General features: G+C 41.1%; 1 protein-coding gene across 2 annotated transcripts in view; it reads right to left on the bottom strand.

The window, feature by feature from the left end:
• Window positions 1-15,124, bottom strand: part of TBC1D8B (TBC1 domain family member 8B) — a 71,739-nt gene that overhangs the window by 16,360 nt on the left and 40,255 nt on the right. For both annotated transcript variants that reach the window (XM_048863888.2, XM_048863889.2), the window contains exons 10-14: window positions 10,058-10,272; window positions 9,448-9,565; window positions 8,403-8,688; window positions 6,384-6,513; window positions 3,392-3,490 (exon numbers count right to left, since the gene is read on the bottom strand). In XM_048863888.2, the coding sequence (XP_048719845.1) occupies window positions 3,392-3,490; window positions 6,384-6,513; window positions 8,403-8,688; window positions 9,448-9,565; window positions 10,058-10,272 (848 nt within the window). The remainder of the gene's footprint in view (window positions 1-3,391; window positions 3,491-6,383; window positions 6,514-8,402; window positions 8,689-9,447; window positions 9,566-10,057; window positions 10,273-15,124) is intronic.

Raw genomic sequence — 15,124 nt, 5'->3', positions numbered from 1 at the left:
TAAGAGGTTGTTTGAATTTTTCTACAGATTTTTTGCAGCTTACAATTAATTAGGGAATGAGTACAGAATCTCGACTGGAAATAAGTCAAGGACCACATATTAACCCAAAGAGGAAAGAATAAACTCAAATCACATTGCACGTGGGTGTTGATCTTACACTATAGAAACCATAAGCCAACTCTTATATACCAGATTATTTATACTAATGCAATATATGGCTTCATTCATAAGGGACAAATGGCACTTTCAGTACATGCAAACAAAGAGTTTATTTTTCATTACAGAGAATTAGGAATTCAAGTAAACAACTCCTTAATGTCAAGGACAGCTGCAAGACCAGCATCCGCATTCACAATATGTTAACCATACAAAATAAATACAACAGTTATGGTCTCAGTGCTCACAATAGGTTAGTGCAGCATTTACAGTGACCATTTACTATACAAAGAGATATTAGTCTGGTCTTAATGTTATTTACTAGAGGTCAGCCACTGAAGAAATAAGCAAGCAAAGGAAACCAACTGCATTTAATTTCAGACAGGGGAACTATGCAAAAATTAGGAGGTTAGTTAAATAGAAATTAAAAGATACAGTGACTAGAGTGAAATCCCTACAAGCTGCACGGACACTTTTCAAAGACACCATAATAGAGACTCAACTTAACTGTATACCCCAAATTAAAAAACACAGTAAAAGAACTAAAAAAGAGCCACCGTGGCTCAACAGCCATGTAAAAGAAGCAGTGAGAGATGAAAAGGCATCTTTTAAAAAGTGGAAGTCAAATGCTAGTGAGGTAAATAGAAAGGAGCATGAACACTGCCAAATTAAGTGTAAAAACGTAATAAGAAAAGCAAAAAAGGATTTTGAAGAACAGCTAGCCAAAAACTCAAAAGGTAATAACAAAATGTTTTTTAAGTACATCTGAAGCAGGAAGCCTGCTAAGCAACCAGTGGGGCCCTGGACGATCGAGATACAAAAGGAGCACTTAAAGACGATAAAGTCATTGCGGAGAAACTAAATGAATTCTTTGCTTCAGTCTTCACGGCTGAGGATGTTAGGGAAGTTCCCAAACCTGAGCCATCTTTTGTAGGTGACAAATCTGAGGCATTCTCACAGATTGAAGTGTCACAAGAGGAGGTTTGGGGAATTAATTGAGAAACTTAACAGTAACAAGTCACCGGGATCAAAGGGCATTCACTCAAGAGTTCTGAAAGAACTCAAATGTGAAATTGCGGAACTATTAACTATGGTTTGTAACCTGTCCTTTAAATCAGCTACTGTACCCAATGACTGGAAGATAGATAATGTAACACCAATATTTAAGAAGGGCTCTAGAGGTGATTCCGGCAATTACAGACCGGGAAGTCTAACATCAGCACCGGGCAGATTAGTTGAAACAATAGTAAAGAATAAAATGGTCAGACACACAGAAGAACATAAATTGTTGGGCAAAAGTCAACATGGTTTCTGTAAAGGGAAATCATGTCCTACTAATCTATTGGAGTTCTCCGAAGGGGTCAACAAACACGTGGACAAGGGGGATAGGGGACTTAGATTTCCAGAAAGCCTTTGACAAGGTCCCTCACCAAAGGCTCTTACGTAAATTAACTTGTTGTGGGATAAGTGGGAAGATCCTTTATGGATTGAGAACTGGTTAAAAGACAGGGAACAAAGGGTAGGAATAAATGGTAAATGTTCAGAATGGAGAGGGGTAACTAGTGGTGTTCCCCAAGGGTCAGCCCTAGGACCAATCCTATTCAACCTATTCATAAATGATCTGGAGAAAGGGGTAAACAGTGAGGTGGCAAAGTTTGCAGATGATACTAAACTGCTCAAGATAGTTAAGACCAAAGCAGACTGTGAAGAACTTCAAAAAGATCTCAAAATATGAAGTGATTGGGCAACAAAATGGCAAATGAAATTTAATGTGGATGAATGTAAAGTAATGTACATTGGAAAAAATAACCCCAACTATACATACAATAGGATGGGGGCTAATTTAGCTACAACTAATCAGGAAAAAGATCTTGGGAGTCATCGTGGATAGTTCTCTGAAGACGTCCACGAGTGTGCAGCTGCAGTCAAAAAAGCAAACGGGATGTTAGGAATCATTAAAAAAGGGATAGAGAATAAGTTGGAGAATATCTTATTGCCCTTATATAAATCCATGGTACGCCCACATCTTGAATACTGCATACAGATGTGGTCTCCTCATCCCAAAAAAGATATACTGGCATTAGAAAAGGTTCAGAGAAGGGCAACTAAAATGATTAGGGGTTTGAAACGGGTCCCATATGAGGAGAGATTAAAGAAGCTAGGACTTTTCATCTTGGAAAAGAGGAGACTAAGGGGGGATATGATAGAGGTATATAAAATCATGAGTGGGGTGGAGAAAGTGAATAAGGAAAAGTTATGTACTTATTCCCATAAGAACTAGGGGCACCAAATGAAATTAATGGGCAGCAGGTTTAAAATAAATAAAAGGAAGTTGTTCTTCACTCAGCACACATTCAACCTGTGGAACTCCTTGCCTGAGGAGTTGTGAAGGCTAGGAGTATAACAGGGTTTAAAAAAGAACTGGATAAATTCATGGAGGTTAAGTCCATTAATGGCTATTAGCCAGGATGGGTAAGGAATGGTGTCCCTAGTGTCTGTCTGTCAGAGGGCAGAGATGGATGGCAGGAAAGAGATCATTACCTGTTAGGTTCACTCCCTCTGGGGCACCTGGTATTGGCCACTGTCGGCAGACATGATACTGGGCTGGATGGACCTTTGGTCTGACCCAGTATGGCCATTCTTATGTTCTTATATAAGTACACATGTTAAAAAGTGATCCTTTTTATATTGCAATACAGTTATCCCCTCAGTGGTGTTTCATTGGTGGTTTATTGGTTATTAGTACTTTTCTCCATTTCTTCTTTGCAAAACAGAATGCACAATTAAATTAAGTTATTAATTGATTATTATTTTAGTGTTCAGCGTTTCATTGTGTCACTAAAGGCTTTTTACACTACCTTATGTTTTTAAGGGAAGTGCACTAACAATTTAACAGCAGCACACAGAAATACAGGTCAGCCCGTTCTGATCAGTGCAGAGAATCACAGAATGTAGTGCAGAGTCCTTGGAAGCCTACAGTGTTACCAATAACTAGAGCAGCAGCTCACATTGTGATTTTCAGATTCAAAACATCTTGGACCAAAACCCCCATTTACTACAAACACCTATCACAGAGGGATTTCAGCCTTCAAGGAGTTATTCAGTCATCCGTGGATATTCTAGGTCATACTCATTCATTCGTTTGCATCTTCCAAAGGGGAGGAAGTCCGTCAGAGGAAAGGCAACAAATGCTATTGCACATGGTTCACAGCTTCTGTCCTTTCAGTTCACTTACCACATTCTGTTTTGTAGTAACTTCTAGGGTCTGGATCACATACAGCCTGTTCCTGCAGCGCATGCTCTCAACATCCTCATATCGAATATCACCATATTTCTAGGGAAAAAAACCCAAACTTTGTGAAATTGAATTTCAGCTACTTCCAGCCACAGAGCCGCTTATATACGTGGATATTTTTGCTTTTCCCGCCACTAAAAATAGCAGCAGGACCAGCCATATTGATACAAACCAAGCCTGTGCTCTGGAAACTCACTGATGAATAAAGGTATATCTACACTACAACTAGTCACATGCGGCTGGCCTATGCCAGCTGACTGGGCTCGCGAGGCTCGGGTTGTGGAATTGTTTCACTGCTGTGTAGGCTTCCAGGCTTGGGCTGAAGTCTGGTCTCTAGGGCCCTGGGAGGGTCCCAGCACTTGGTCTCCAGCCCAGGCCCGGAAGTCTACACAGCAGTGACCCAACACTGCAGCCTGGGCCCCATGAGCCCACGCTGGCTGGCACCGGCCGCTGCAGGTTTTGCTTTGCTGTGTAGACGTACTCTAAGAGACGGAGGGCAGGACTGTCCTTTTCTCTACACACCAGCACAGGGGATTAAGGGGGTGTAAGGTGCCCCCTTACCCACCCTGCAAGGGGGTGGGTCCTTGCATGTGTGGGGAGGGGGAGGAAGAAGTCATCTCTGATGAGGTGTTACACCCCTCCCACATAAGTGAGGAGGCAGGGGTGGGTAACGAGCAATCCTCCACATGCTGGCCAGCATGGTTGAACTGATGATGGAAGACCAGTAGTAGATTACGTCCTTCCTGGAGCAAAAGAGGAATCAGGGAAGGAATTTCAACTCAGTCACAACAAGGTCCCTGGTCTGTTCCTCTGGCAGGGCTGCAATTCAATGCCCTTCATTAGGGGTAGATTGTAAATTTACAATCTAATCCTGAATAGATGCAATACATTAAGAACTACAGACTCTTCCATGTACAAACTAAAAATTGCTTCTTTAGGATTTAGCCTGAAAAGGAACGAACCTGGGAGTCCACGCCATAAAAGGACACAAACAAAACATGGCTCTCACACAGCATTTTTCATCTTCAGACATAGCCTCGCTCATTTTCACAACACCCAGTAGAGGCAGTAACCACCGAGGCATATTTTCTAGCCCCTTAATCAGAGTTAGTCATTAGAACTGGCTGCAGTATGACAATTCCCTTTTGCAGCAACTTTCAAGGTTTCGAAATCTGGGTTCGTTCCACTTTGGAACAAAACCACAAACTTCTGTGGAAACAATATTGTGTTGAAATAGGCTCTTTCATCAGGAGTGTGGGAGGGGAGACCCTCACCCTCTGCAGCCTGCTGGTTAGGACATTGGACCAAGATGTCGGAGACTCCAGTTCAAGTCCTTATTCTGCTGGATTGGGAGTGATCTGGAATACAAAACTCAGCTCTGAATGAGGTAAAGCAGGGAGTAGAAACCTGGGTCTCCCGGTCTCCTACATCCCAGGCTGGTACCCTAATCACTAGACTATAGCAAGCCTCAGTCTCTCTTTCTGGTCCTTCTTGGCAAAAACTTCACTGGAACACTTTTGTGAAGCAGCATATTTTGATGAAATTTCATTTTGTCAAAAGCATTGCACCTAGCTCTACTAGTGATCCTTTACACAGAGTATTCCCACTGACTTCTATGGCGCTGCGTTCTATGAGCAAGACAGGCAGTCAGGCCTGTAACAATTTGCACCTCTGGTGCTGTCCTTCCAAGGATCTCAAAAATGCTTTACAAACATTAATAAATGTTACCTCTGCTCACCGGAGAAAGTTGAAACTAGACCGATATCTCCATTTCTCAGGAAGGGAAAACTGAAGCATAGATACATTATGCGATTAGTTCAAGAGTCAGAATTAGAAGTAGAATCCTAGCTCCTAGCCCTGTGCTCAGACCACAAACCCATGCCTCTCTTCCTAACAGGAATCGAAAGACTCTGAATTTTATTCTAGCCTTCTCCACAAATTATACCACGAGCAGCTAGCTCCACATCCAAGCTAGTGCATTTCTTCAGAAGCTGCTCTTCAGCACAAAACACTCCACCTTGCTCTCCAATACCCTCATTAAAAAAATATGCTCTAGGCCTTTCACTGGCACAATAACCAGAACTGGAGTCAGAAAGGGTGTCTCAGATCCATGGAAAGAAACAGGGAAAGAGAGAATGTGGATTACTCTTTTCTCTCGTACAGTCTTTCACCATAGATGGGCTCAGCAGAAATTGAAAACAAAAAAAGTGCTTCAAAGCAGAGATTACAGCTTAGTTCCAAATCATCCCAAGGAAGGAAATGCCTCATACAAAATCTGTGCTAGCAAGAAGAGAAAACAGAAGCTAAGTCAATTTCCTTCCCAATCCAGAGAGCCACAGACCAGGAGAAGTTGAAGAAACCAAACCTCATACAGGGAGGGGGAAGAGGAAGTGGTAAAAACCTAAATAGCAGATCATGGTCAATTCTGATTTGGGTATTTCCTCCCCACCAATGTCTATTTCACTGCTGTTCCAAAATACAGAGCATAGGCAACTCCTTAAATTGGCAGCTGAGAGCAGAATGTCAATTTCCACCACCTCTCGCAATCCGCAGAAGTCAGAGTCTTGCATTTGTGAGTTTCTGCCTCTGCCAATTTGCCATTTGACACAAATAATGACTTGGGGGATGCTAGCCCAACTGACTGCTTTGCCTGCCATGTGCCTAGAGGACTCCACTCCCCAGGACTGCCAGCCCAATACATTTCAAGTACAATAAAAAGAAGTACCATAGCCTAGGAAATAAGCTTGGACAAAGCTCAGGGGACAGTCCAGCACTGAGAGGGACTGGACTAGTGATCTGAGTGGTCTGCTGTTTCTCCAGCTTCTATGATTTTGTAACTACTTCAGCTGATGCAAAACCACAATTTTTAAAAAGGGCAAACAAGAAAATGCAAATACATGACACAAAACATAATACACAAAAGAATACACACTTCGTTTGACTCTCTGATCAGGTCAGTTATGTCCACTTTTGGGTGGTAACTCTTTGTATCGTTCAGGTTTGAAGCCTGCTGCACAGCTTGAGGCAACGGACTGTCCTTGTTAGTGACGCTGTCGAAAAATCTGCACAAAAGTGACACAGACATAACGTTAGTGAGATCCAACTGTCAAAGCGAAGTGAAACCGACAACATCTCTGAGTCTAATAAGCTGGGGAAGAAAAGAGTGGATGGAGAGGGAGCACTTGAAAGAGAACATCTGTCTGGGGGCAAATAAAGGCTGGGTTATTTACGTGGGAAAGGAGGACTAAGATTATGGTGAATTGGGACCCTAGTCAGTCTTATTTAACCCACAGGCCTCTGCTAAATTGGGTCCTGATCTGCATGCATTCATAATTTACACATATCCTCAATAAACACTCATGGACAAGGGTAACCATAATCTACAGAGAAACAACTCCATAGAGCAATCATTTCCTATTTGCTGCAAATTACCGTGAGCCCCTTTAAAATGTATTGGACTGCTGCAGGCTGGAGAAATTGTGCAAAAAAAGACCCGTTACAGCTAGGCAAAATTTTAGAAGCTGCAGTTCAAAACAAGTTTACAATGTTTGTTGTTTATCTTTAAATGACAGTTAAGCCAGCATAACAGCAGAGTTTGGTTCCAGTTGAACTATGTATGGATATTGAGGAAGAAGGGATTTCACATTGAGCTTGTGAGTTAAAAACCAAACTCCAACCCGTTCTTTATGCGTAAGCTTCAATAAACATAAGCTGTAAAACTGTCCTTCGGTTACGAGTTTAATTTAGGTGTTAAGAATTTAAATGAGCATAGTTCGGTTCTGAAGTGACTGTTAGCCTATATGGTTTGTTATAACAATAATTAAATTCTCCTTGCTAAAACAGTCAATGGCTTCTAACACCATTTAAACATATAATATGCTTAAGCTCTGGCTGAAACCATCAAAAGTCAGGACATTCATAACCATAAGTCTCCCTGCCATTGCTGTACACTAAATAGGTCTCATTTTTCACATGGTACAGCGTGTGCACTGTTTTACTACTCTGAGGCACACTGACAGAGAAGGATGTCAGCTAGGATATCTGAATTTAGGAAGATGTTCCTGCCTACAGTGTGTCAGTTAAGAATGCATTTTAACATGCATATTTAGTGACATAAATACAATACAGAGCAATAGGGCAATTATCTTGCCTTGATTGTTTTCCAGGTAAAGATTTTTTTTGCCCCGATTGAAATATTAACTCTTAACTATGGAGGAGCCCGTAGGCATTGTTATAAGAACATAATTAAAGGGTCATATTGTTACTAACCTGATGTCTGAATTATCTGAGACACTTTAGTATTCTCTGGGTTGCTTGGATGTTGAGAAAAGACAGGTCTGGAGGGTGTTATAAATGCTCAAGTGTAGGTTTTGTATCCATTTTAAACAGGACAAAGTGCTTATGGTTTTAGAAGAGGAACAACTAAAGCTGAACGAACGAGGAGTCCTTGTGGCACCTTAGAGACTAACAAATTTATTTGGGCATAAGCTTTCGTGGGCTAGAACCCACTTCATCAGACATACTTGGATCGACTTACCATGATGTCTTCACCACGGTGAGTCAACTGCTGCCGCTCCCCCGTCGACTCCACCTGTGCCTCTCGCGGCGACGGACTACAGGAGTCGACGGGAGAGCGCTCGGGGGTCAATTTTAATCGCTGCTCACTGATCCGGCAGGTAGTGTAGATATACCCTAAGATCCCACAAGGACTCCTTGTTGTTTTTGCTGACACAGACTAACATGGCTACCACTCTGAAACTAAGGCTGAGATTTTCAAAGGATCCTAAGGGAGTTGAGCACACAAATCCCATTGGATTTCAGTGTGAGCTGAAGACTTGGCTCCTTTGAAATTCCCAGCCTAATGACTTCTCAGCCATTTTCTAAGAGGCAAATCTACCTGTAACTACATATCTTTCTGAGTTGCATTTATAAATGATGAACACACCGATACCTGTTTAGAACAGTCACTGCCTCTGCATCATCCTTACACGTAAGCAGCTTGTCCATGTTGTAGTCCAGTACTGCCAGACCCAGCTGCAAGATTGCCTTTATCCCATCGTAGAAGAAACAGTCCACCACACTGACTGCACTTTCAATGGGCAGCACGCTGATAAAGAGGGTAAGAAACCAGGAGAGAGAGACAGACGAGAAGAATGTCATGTCTGTCATGTAGTCCGTCAGCTGAGACAGGTGATCCCTGATAAGTTCCTCAAACACTGCCTGATCCACCAAGGCCCCTGCAGGAGGACAACGAAACAGCCACCCAAATTGTAATATAGGAAGTAAAGCAGCAGACATTTCCAGGAATCAGGCTCACACACAACCATACCTTCGTTATAAAATAGGTCAAGCTGTTGCCATGGCATGACATAAGGAATAACATGAACAGGTCTGGGTGAGTGGCTATACCAAACACCTGCATGACCCGAGTATGTTAGGAGCCATCAAGACAACATGTGGGTATCTAGCATGACTGCACACTAAGTAGTATGTTATTGCTTTTGATAGTACATAGTCAGCTCCATTGCTCCTCCCGTGTAGTCAGTGTCCCTTGTTTGCAACAAGAGAGAGAAAACCCAAAAAAAAAAAAAAACAACAGAAACCACCCACGAAACATTGGCCAGCAGAATCAGGGAACAGTATAGGACCTGGAAATATTTTTAATTAAATGTTTTTTATTAAAACTGATTAGCTTTTCAAGTTAATAGTGTGCCTTTAATATACAAATCCAGGATAACGGTAATATGGTACAAGTTACAGTATTTCCTGAATAGTTTCTCTCTACAGCAATAGCCCAGGAATAAAAAGCTACATTAATTCCTGCACAAACAGGAACATTCCTCTTTATTTTCAACTCTTCTTTCTAAACTACAACAGTGAACTAAATCCATCATTTTTTTCCCCCATCCAAACTTTAGCTAGTTCTTCACTTCTGTTTCAGGATGTGATTGATACATTTATTTTTAAAAAACTGATAGACGACAGAAAGATATTACCAATGATTCGACGATTGAAATAATCTGGTAACATTCTTTCACACACAGCAACCAATAGCCAGAAAGCTTCTTCTTCTTTAGCGTAAAGTAGCAGCACGGATGTCAAAATATTCATTGCCTACAACATTCAATCAAGGCAAGAGGTGTTGGCAAGGAAAGACTGTGAGAGCATGCAGTGCATTTCAGGTTTGCTGCATGTTATAATTATATATATTTGTAAAGCACAGTTTACACTGTATCATTTTAAAGCTCAGTTGGGGTGAGCTGCAACTATATCCTGAACCAGACTTCTGCTGCACCACAGTTAAAATGCCTAGTATACCATTTAAGCTATCTAAGGTAGATTTATAATGTCAGCCTAGCATAAATCCAAGATTTACAGCAGATAAAATAATGTCATAGGCACGGGCAGAACTTGGTGACAAACCCTATATAAAAGTCAGTGTTGTATAATGTTTTGAAATTTACACCACAAGTAAACCACTGAAGCAAGAAATCCCCAGGGATTTATGTGACGAGTTTATGAGGTGTGGCATCACTATACTGGTTCCATATATTAGTGTTATGGATGTTTAGAAGACCCATACACATGATCTCAAGAGCATTCTACCTGACAGTATCCAATCTTGGGATTCCTGTACGCATAGGCTGTAAGAACTCTCCTGAGTGCAGAAATACCAGTGTCGCTCTGAAAGGCTGGATGCTCAGGCAGGGAGCGACGCAAATCTCGTTCAATTTCATCAGTAGCCAAAGTGCATGTTCCTAGGGACTTTTCCACCAGTTCAGTGTAATAACCGGGGTTTGTAGCCATGTCATTAACGGCACCTGCCAATATGTTTTATTGCACAGCATTAGAAGACAGAAATAGTGGAATATCTAAATTATTCTTTGCAATATGTATAATAGCTTTTAGTATTTACTGAAGTTTATGGCTTATGATGGAGGCTTGGGGGCCAATTCCCCAGGCCATTACTCCAGTATTATATCAGAGTAACACTTTTGAAATCAATAGGGTTACACTGGCTTTACAGGAGTAGCAAAGTAGAAAACTAGGCTCAAGGTAGTTAAGGTTGTAGGTTATTTCTATTATATATCAGATTTTGACCCTGACCTCTCTCTTGATTTCCACAAAAAAGTCCCCATTCCATCTGTAATTTTACAAATGTTTTCTGATAGAGTCAATATTTTTCTTCCCCTGAAAAGTTGGTAGTGGACTGGCCAAGCCATTTATGAGACACACATTTTCAAAAAGTACTTCACATTTGGATCATTCTAAAATTTTCATGCCATCACATACCATAGGTGCTCAGATACAAAACTGATGAGTGAAGAATAAATGTACAGCTAGATACTTCAACAACAGTTAGCAACTATAAAGAAAAGGAGTACTTTTGGCACCTTAGAGACTAACAAATTTATTTGAGCATAAGCTTTCATGAGCTACAGCTCACTTCATCCGATGAAGTGAGCTGTAGCTCACGAAAGCTTATGCTCAAATAAATTTGTTAGTCTCTAAGGTGCCAAAAGTACTCCTTTTCTTTTTGCAAATACAGACTAACACGGCTGCTACTCTGAAACCTGTCAGTTAGCAACTATAAATCTCTTGCATTCACAACTACTCAGCATGAGCTAAAACATGCTAGATAATTTTACAAGTAATTTGTAGTCATAAACTGAATCTCTAAAAGAGTTGCAAAATCACCTCTGATATTGGGGTAAATAGTCTTGTGGTCAAGGCACTGGATGGAAGGTCAGACAGATCTGTACTCAATTCCTGGCTCTGCCACAGACTTCTTATGCAACTTTGAGCAAGTGATTCGGGTGACTCATAGATTCATAGATATTTAGGCCAGAAGGGACCATTATGATCATCTAGTCTGACCTCCTGCACAATGCAGGCCACAGAATTTCACCCACCACTCCTAAAAAAGACCTCACATCTATATCTGTGCTATTGAAGTCCCCAAATTGTAGTTTGAAGACCTCAAGGAGCAGAGAATCCTCCAGCAAGTGACCCGTGCCCCATGCTACAGAGGAAGGCGAAAAACCTCCAGGGCCTTCCAATCTGCCCTGGAGGAAAATTCCTTCCCGACCCCAAATATGGCGATCAGCTAAACCCTGAGCATATGGGCAAGATTCATCAGCCAGATACTACAGAAAATTCCTTCCCGGGTAACTTGGATCTTACCCCATCTAAAAACCCATCACAGGCCATTGGGCCTATTTACCATGAATATTTAATTACCAAAACCATGTTATCCCATCATACCATCTCCTCCATAAACTTATCGAGTTTAATCTTAAAGCAAGATAGATCTTTTGTCCCCACTACTTCCCTCGGAAGGCTATTCCAAAACTTCACTCCTCTGATGGTTAGAAACCTTCGTCTAATTTCTAATCTAAATTTCCTAGTGGCCAGTTTATATCCATTTGTTCTTGTGTCCACATTGGTACTGAGTTTAAATAATTCCTCTCCCTCTCTGGTATTTATCCCTCTGATATATTTATAGAGAGCAATCATATCTCCCCTCAACCTTCTTTTAGTTAGGCTAAACAAGCCAAGCTCCCTGAGTCTCCTTTCATAAGACAAGTTTTCCATTCCTCGGATCATCCTAGTAGCCCTTCTCTGTACCTGTTCCAGTTTGAATTCATCCTTCTTAAACATGGGAGACCAGAACTGCACACAGTATTCCAGGTGAGGTCTCACCAGTGCCTTATATAATGGTACTAAAACCTCCTTATCCCTACTGGAAATACCTCTCCTGATGCATCCCAAGATGACATTAGCTTTTTTCACAGCCATATCACATTGGCAGCTCATAGTCATCCTATGATCAACCAATACTCCAAGGTCCTTTTCCTCCTCCGTTACTTCTAGTTGATGCGTCCCTAGCTTATAACTAAAATTCTTGTTATTAATCCCTAAATGCATGACCTTACACTTCTCACTATTAAATTTCATCCTATTCCTATTACTCCAGTTTACAAGGTCATCCAGATCCTCCTGTAGGGTATCCCTGTCCTTCTCTAAATTAGCAATACCTCCCAGCTTTGTATCATCTGCAAACTTTATTAGCACATTCCCACTTTTTGTGCCCAGGTCAGTAATAAAAAGATTAAATAAGATTGGTCCCAAAACCGATCCTTGAGGAACTCCACTGGTAACCTCCCTCCAACTTGACAGTTCACCTTTCAGTAGGACCCGTTGTAGTCTCCCCTTTAACCAATTCCCTATCCACCTTTCAATTTTCCTATTGATGCCCATCTTATCCAATTTAACTAATAATTCCCCATGTGGCACAGTATCAAACGCCTTACTAAAATCTAAGTAAATTAGATCCACTGCGTTTCCTTTATCTAAAAAATCTGTTACTCTCTCAAAGAAGGAGATCAGGTTGGTTTGGCACGATCTACCTTTTGTAAAACCATGTTGTAATTTGTCCCATTTACCATTGACTTCAATGTCCTTAACTACCTTCTCCTTCAAAATTTTTTCCAAGACCTTGCATACTACAGATGTCAAACTAACAGGCCTATAATTACTTGGATCACTTTTTTTCCCTTTCTTAAAAATAGGAACTATGTTAGCAATTCTCCAATCATACGGTACAACCCCTGAGTTTACAGATTCATTAAAAATTCTTGCTAATGGGCTTGCAATTTCTTGTGCCAATTCTTTTAATATTCTTGGATGAAGATTATCTGGGCCCCCCGATTTTGTCCCATTAAGCTGTTTGAGTTTCGCTTCTACCTCAGATATGGTGATGTCTACCTCCATATCCTCATTCCCATTTATCATGCTACCATTATCCCTAAGATCCTCTTTGGTCTTATTAAAGACTGAGGCAAAGTATTTGTTTAGATATTGGGCCATGCCTGGATTATCCTTGACCTCCACTCCATCCTCAGTTTTTAGCGGTCCCACTTCTTCTTTCTTTGTTTTCTTCCTATTTATATGACTATAGAACCCTTTACTATTAGTTTTAATTCCCTTTGCAAGGTCCAACTCTACTTGACTTTTAGCCTGTCTCACTTTATCCCTACATATTCTGACCTCAATAAGGTAGCTTTCCTTACTGATCCCTCCCTTCTTCCACTCCCTATATGCTTTCTGCTTTTTCTTAATTACCTCTCTAAGATGCTTGCTCATCCAGCTTGGTCTACAACTCCTGCCTATGAATTTTTTCCCCTTTCTTGGGATGCAGGCTTCCGATAGCTTCTGCAGCTTTAATTTAAAATAATCCCAGGCCTCCTCTACCTTTAAACCCATAAATTCTTCAGTCCAATCCACTTCCCTAACTAATTTCCTTAATTTTTGAAAGTCAGCCCTTTTGAAATCAAAAACCCTAGTTGCAGATTTATTTTTGTTAATCCTTCCATTCAGTTTGAACTGAATTAGCTCATGATCACTTGAGCCAAGATTATCCCCTACAACCATTTCCTCTATGAGGTCCTCATTACTCACCAAGACCAAATCTAAAATGGCATCCCCTCTAGTCGGTTCAGCAACTACTTGCTGAAGGAATCCATCAGCTATCGCATCTAGGAAAATCTGAGCCCTATTATTATTACTAGCACTCGTCCTCCAGTCTATATCTGGGAAGTTAAAGTCTCCCATGATCACACAGTTTCCATTAGTATTTACTTTATTAAAAACATTAAAAAGGGCTCTATCCATATCCAAATTAGATCCCGGCGGTCTATAGCACACCCCAAGCACTATCCCAGGGGAGGCTCTAATAGTTTTCTTCCCCAATTTAATTGTTGCCCAGACAGACTCGGTCATATCCATTTCATTGCTTCTTATTTCTTTACATTCTATCTCATCATTGATATACAGTGCTACTCCACCACCTTTACCTTTATTTCGGTCTTTCCTAAACAGCACATACCCTTCAATACCTGTAGCCCAGTCATGACTACTATTCCACCAGGTCTCTGTTATACCTATAATATCTGGTTTCACTTCCTGCACCAGTAACTCTAGTTCCTCCATTTTATTACCTAGGCTCCTTGCATTGGTGTACAAACATCTTAATTTTTGCTGTTTGGCCTCACTCACATTCTGTACCCTATTAGGCACGGTTATTTTACTACCAGTATAACCTATTAGACTTGTATCTACACTGCCCTTCCTCCTACCTACAGCTGTATCCACTCTTACTTCATTTTCTTTCCACTCTATGCTAAATTCTGGCGTGGAGATTACCTGGACATCTCCCAACCATCTCCCCCAAATTCCTAGTTTAAAGCTCTCTTAATCAGTTGTGCCAACCTCCATCCTAGAAGTCTATTTCCTTCCCTACTCAGATGAAGTCCATCCCGAGAGAACTGTCCTCTATCCATGAATGCCTCCCAATGACCATACATCCCAAAGCCCTCCTTATAGCACCACTGCCTAAGCCATCTATTGATAGTCATAATCTTGTCACACCTTTGTTGCCCTTCTCTAGGAACAGGCAGAATCCCACTAAAGATCACCTGAGCCTCAGCATGAGCTAAAACATGCTAGATAATTTTACAAGTAATTTGTAGTCATAAACTGAATCTCTAAAAGAGTTGCAAAATCACCTCTGATATTGGGGTAAATAGTCTTGTGGTCAAGGCACTGGATGGAAGGTCAGACAGATCTGTACTCAATTCCTGGCTCTGCCACAGACTTCTTATGCAACTTTGA

This window comes from Caretta caretta, chromosome 9 (genome assembly GCF_965140235.1).
Source record: "Caretta caretta isolate rCarCar2 chromosome 9, rCarCar1.hap1, whole genome shotgun sequence".
NCBI lineage: Eukaryota > Metazoa > Chordata > Testudines > Cheloniidae > Caretta > Caretta caretta.
Note: the sequence above shows the minus strand (reverse complement) of the source record. Positions and strands in the feature narration are given on the sequence as shown.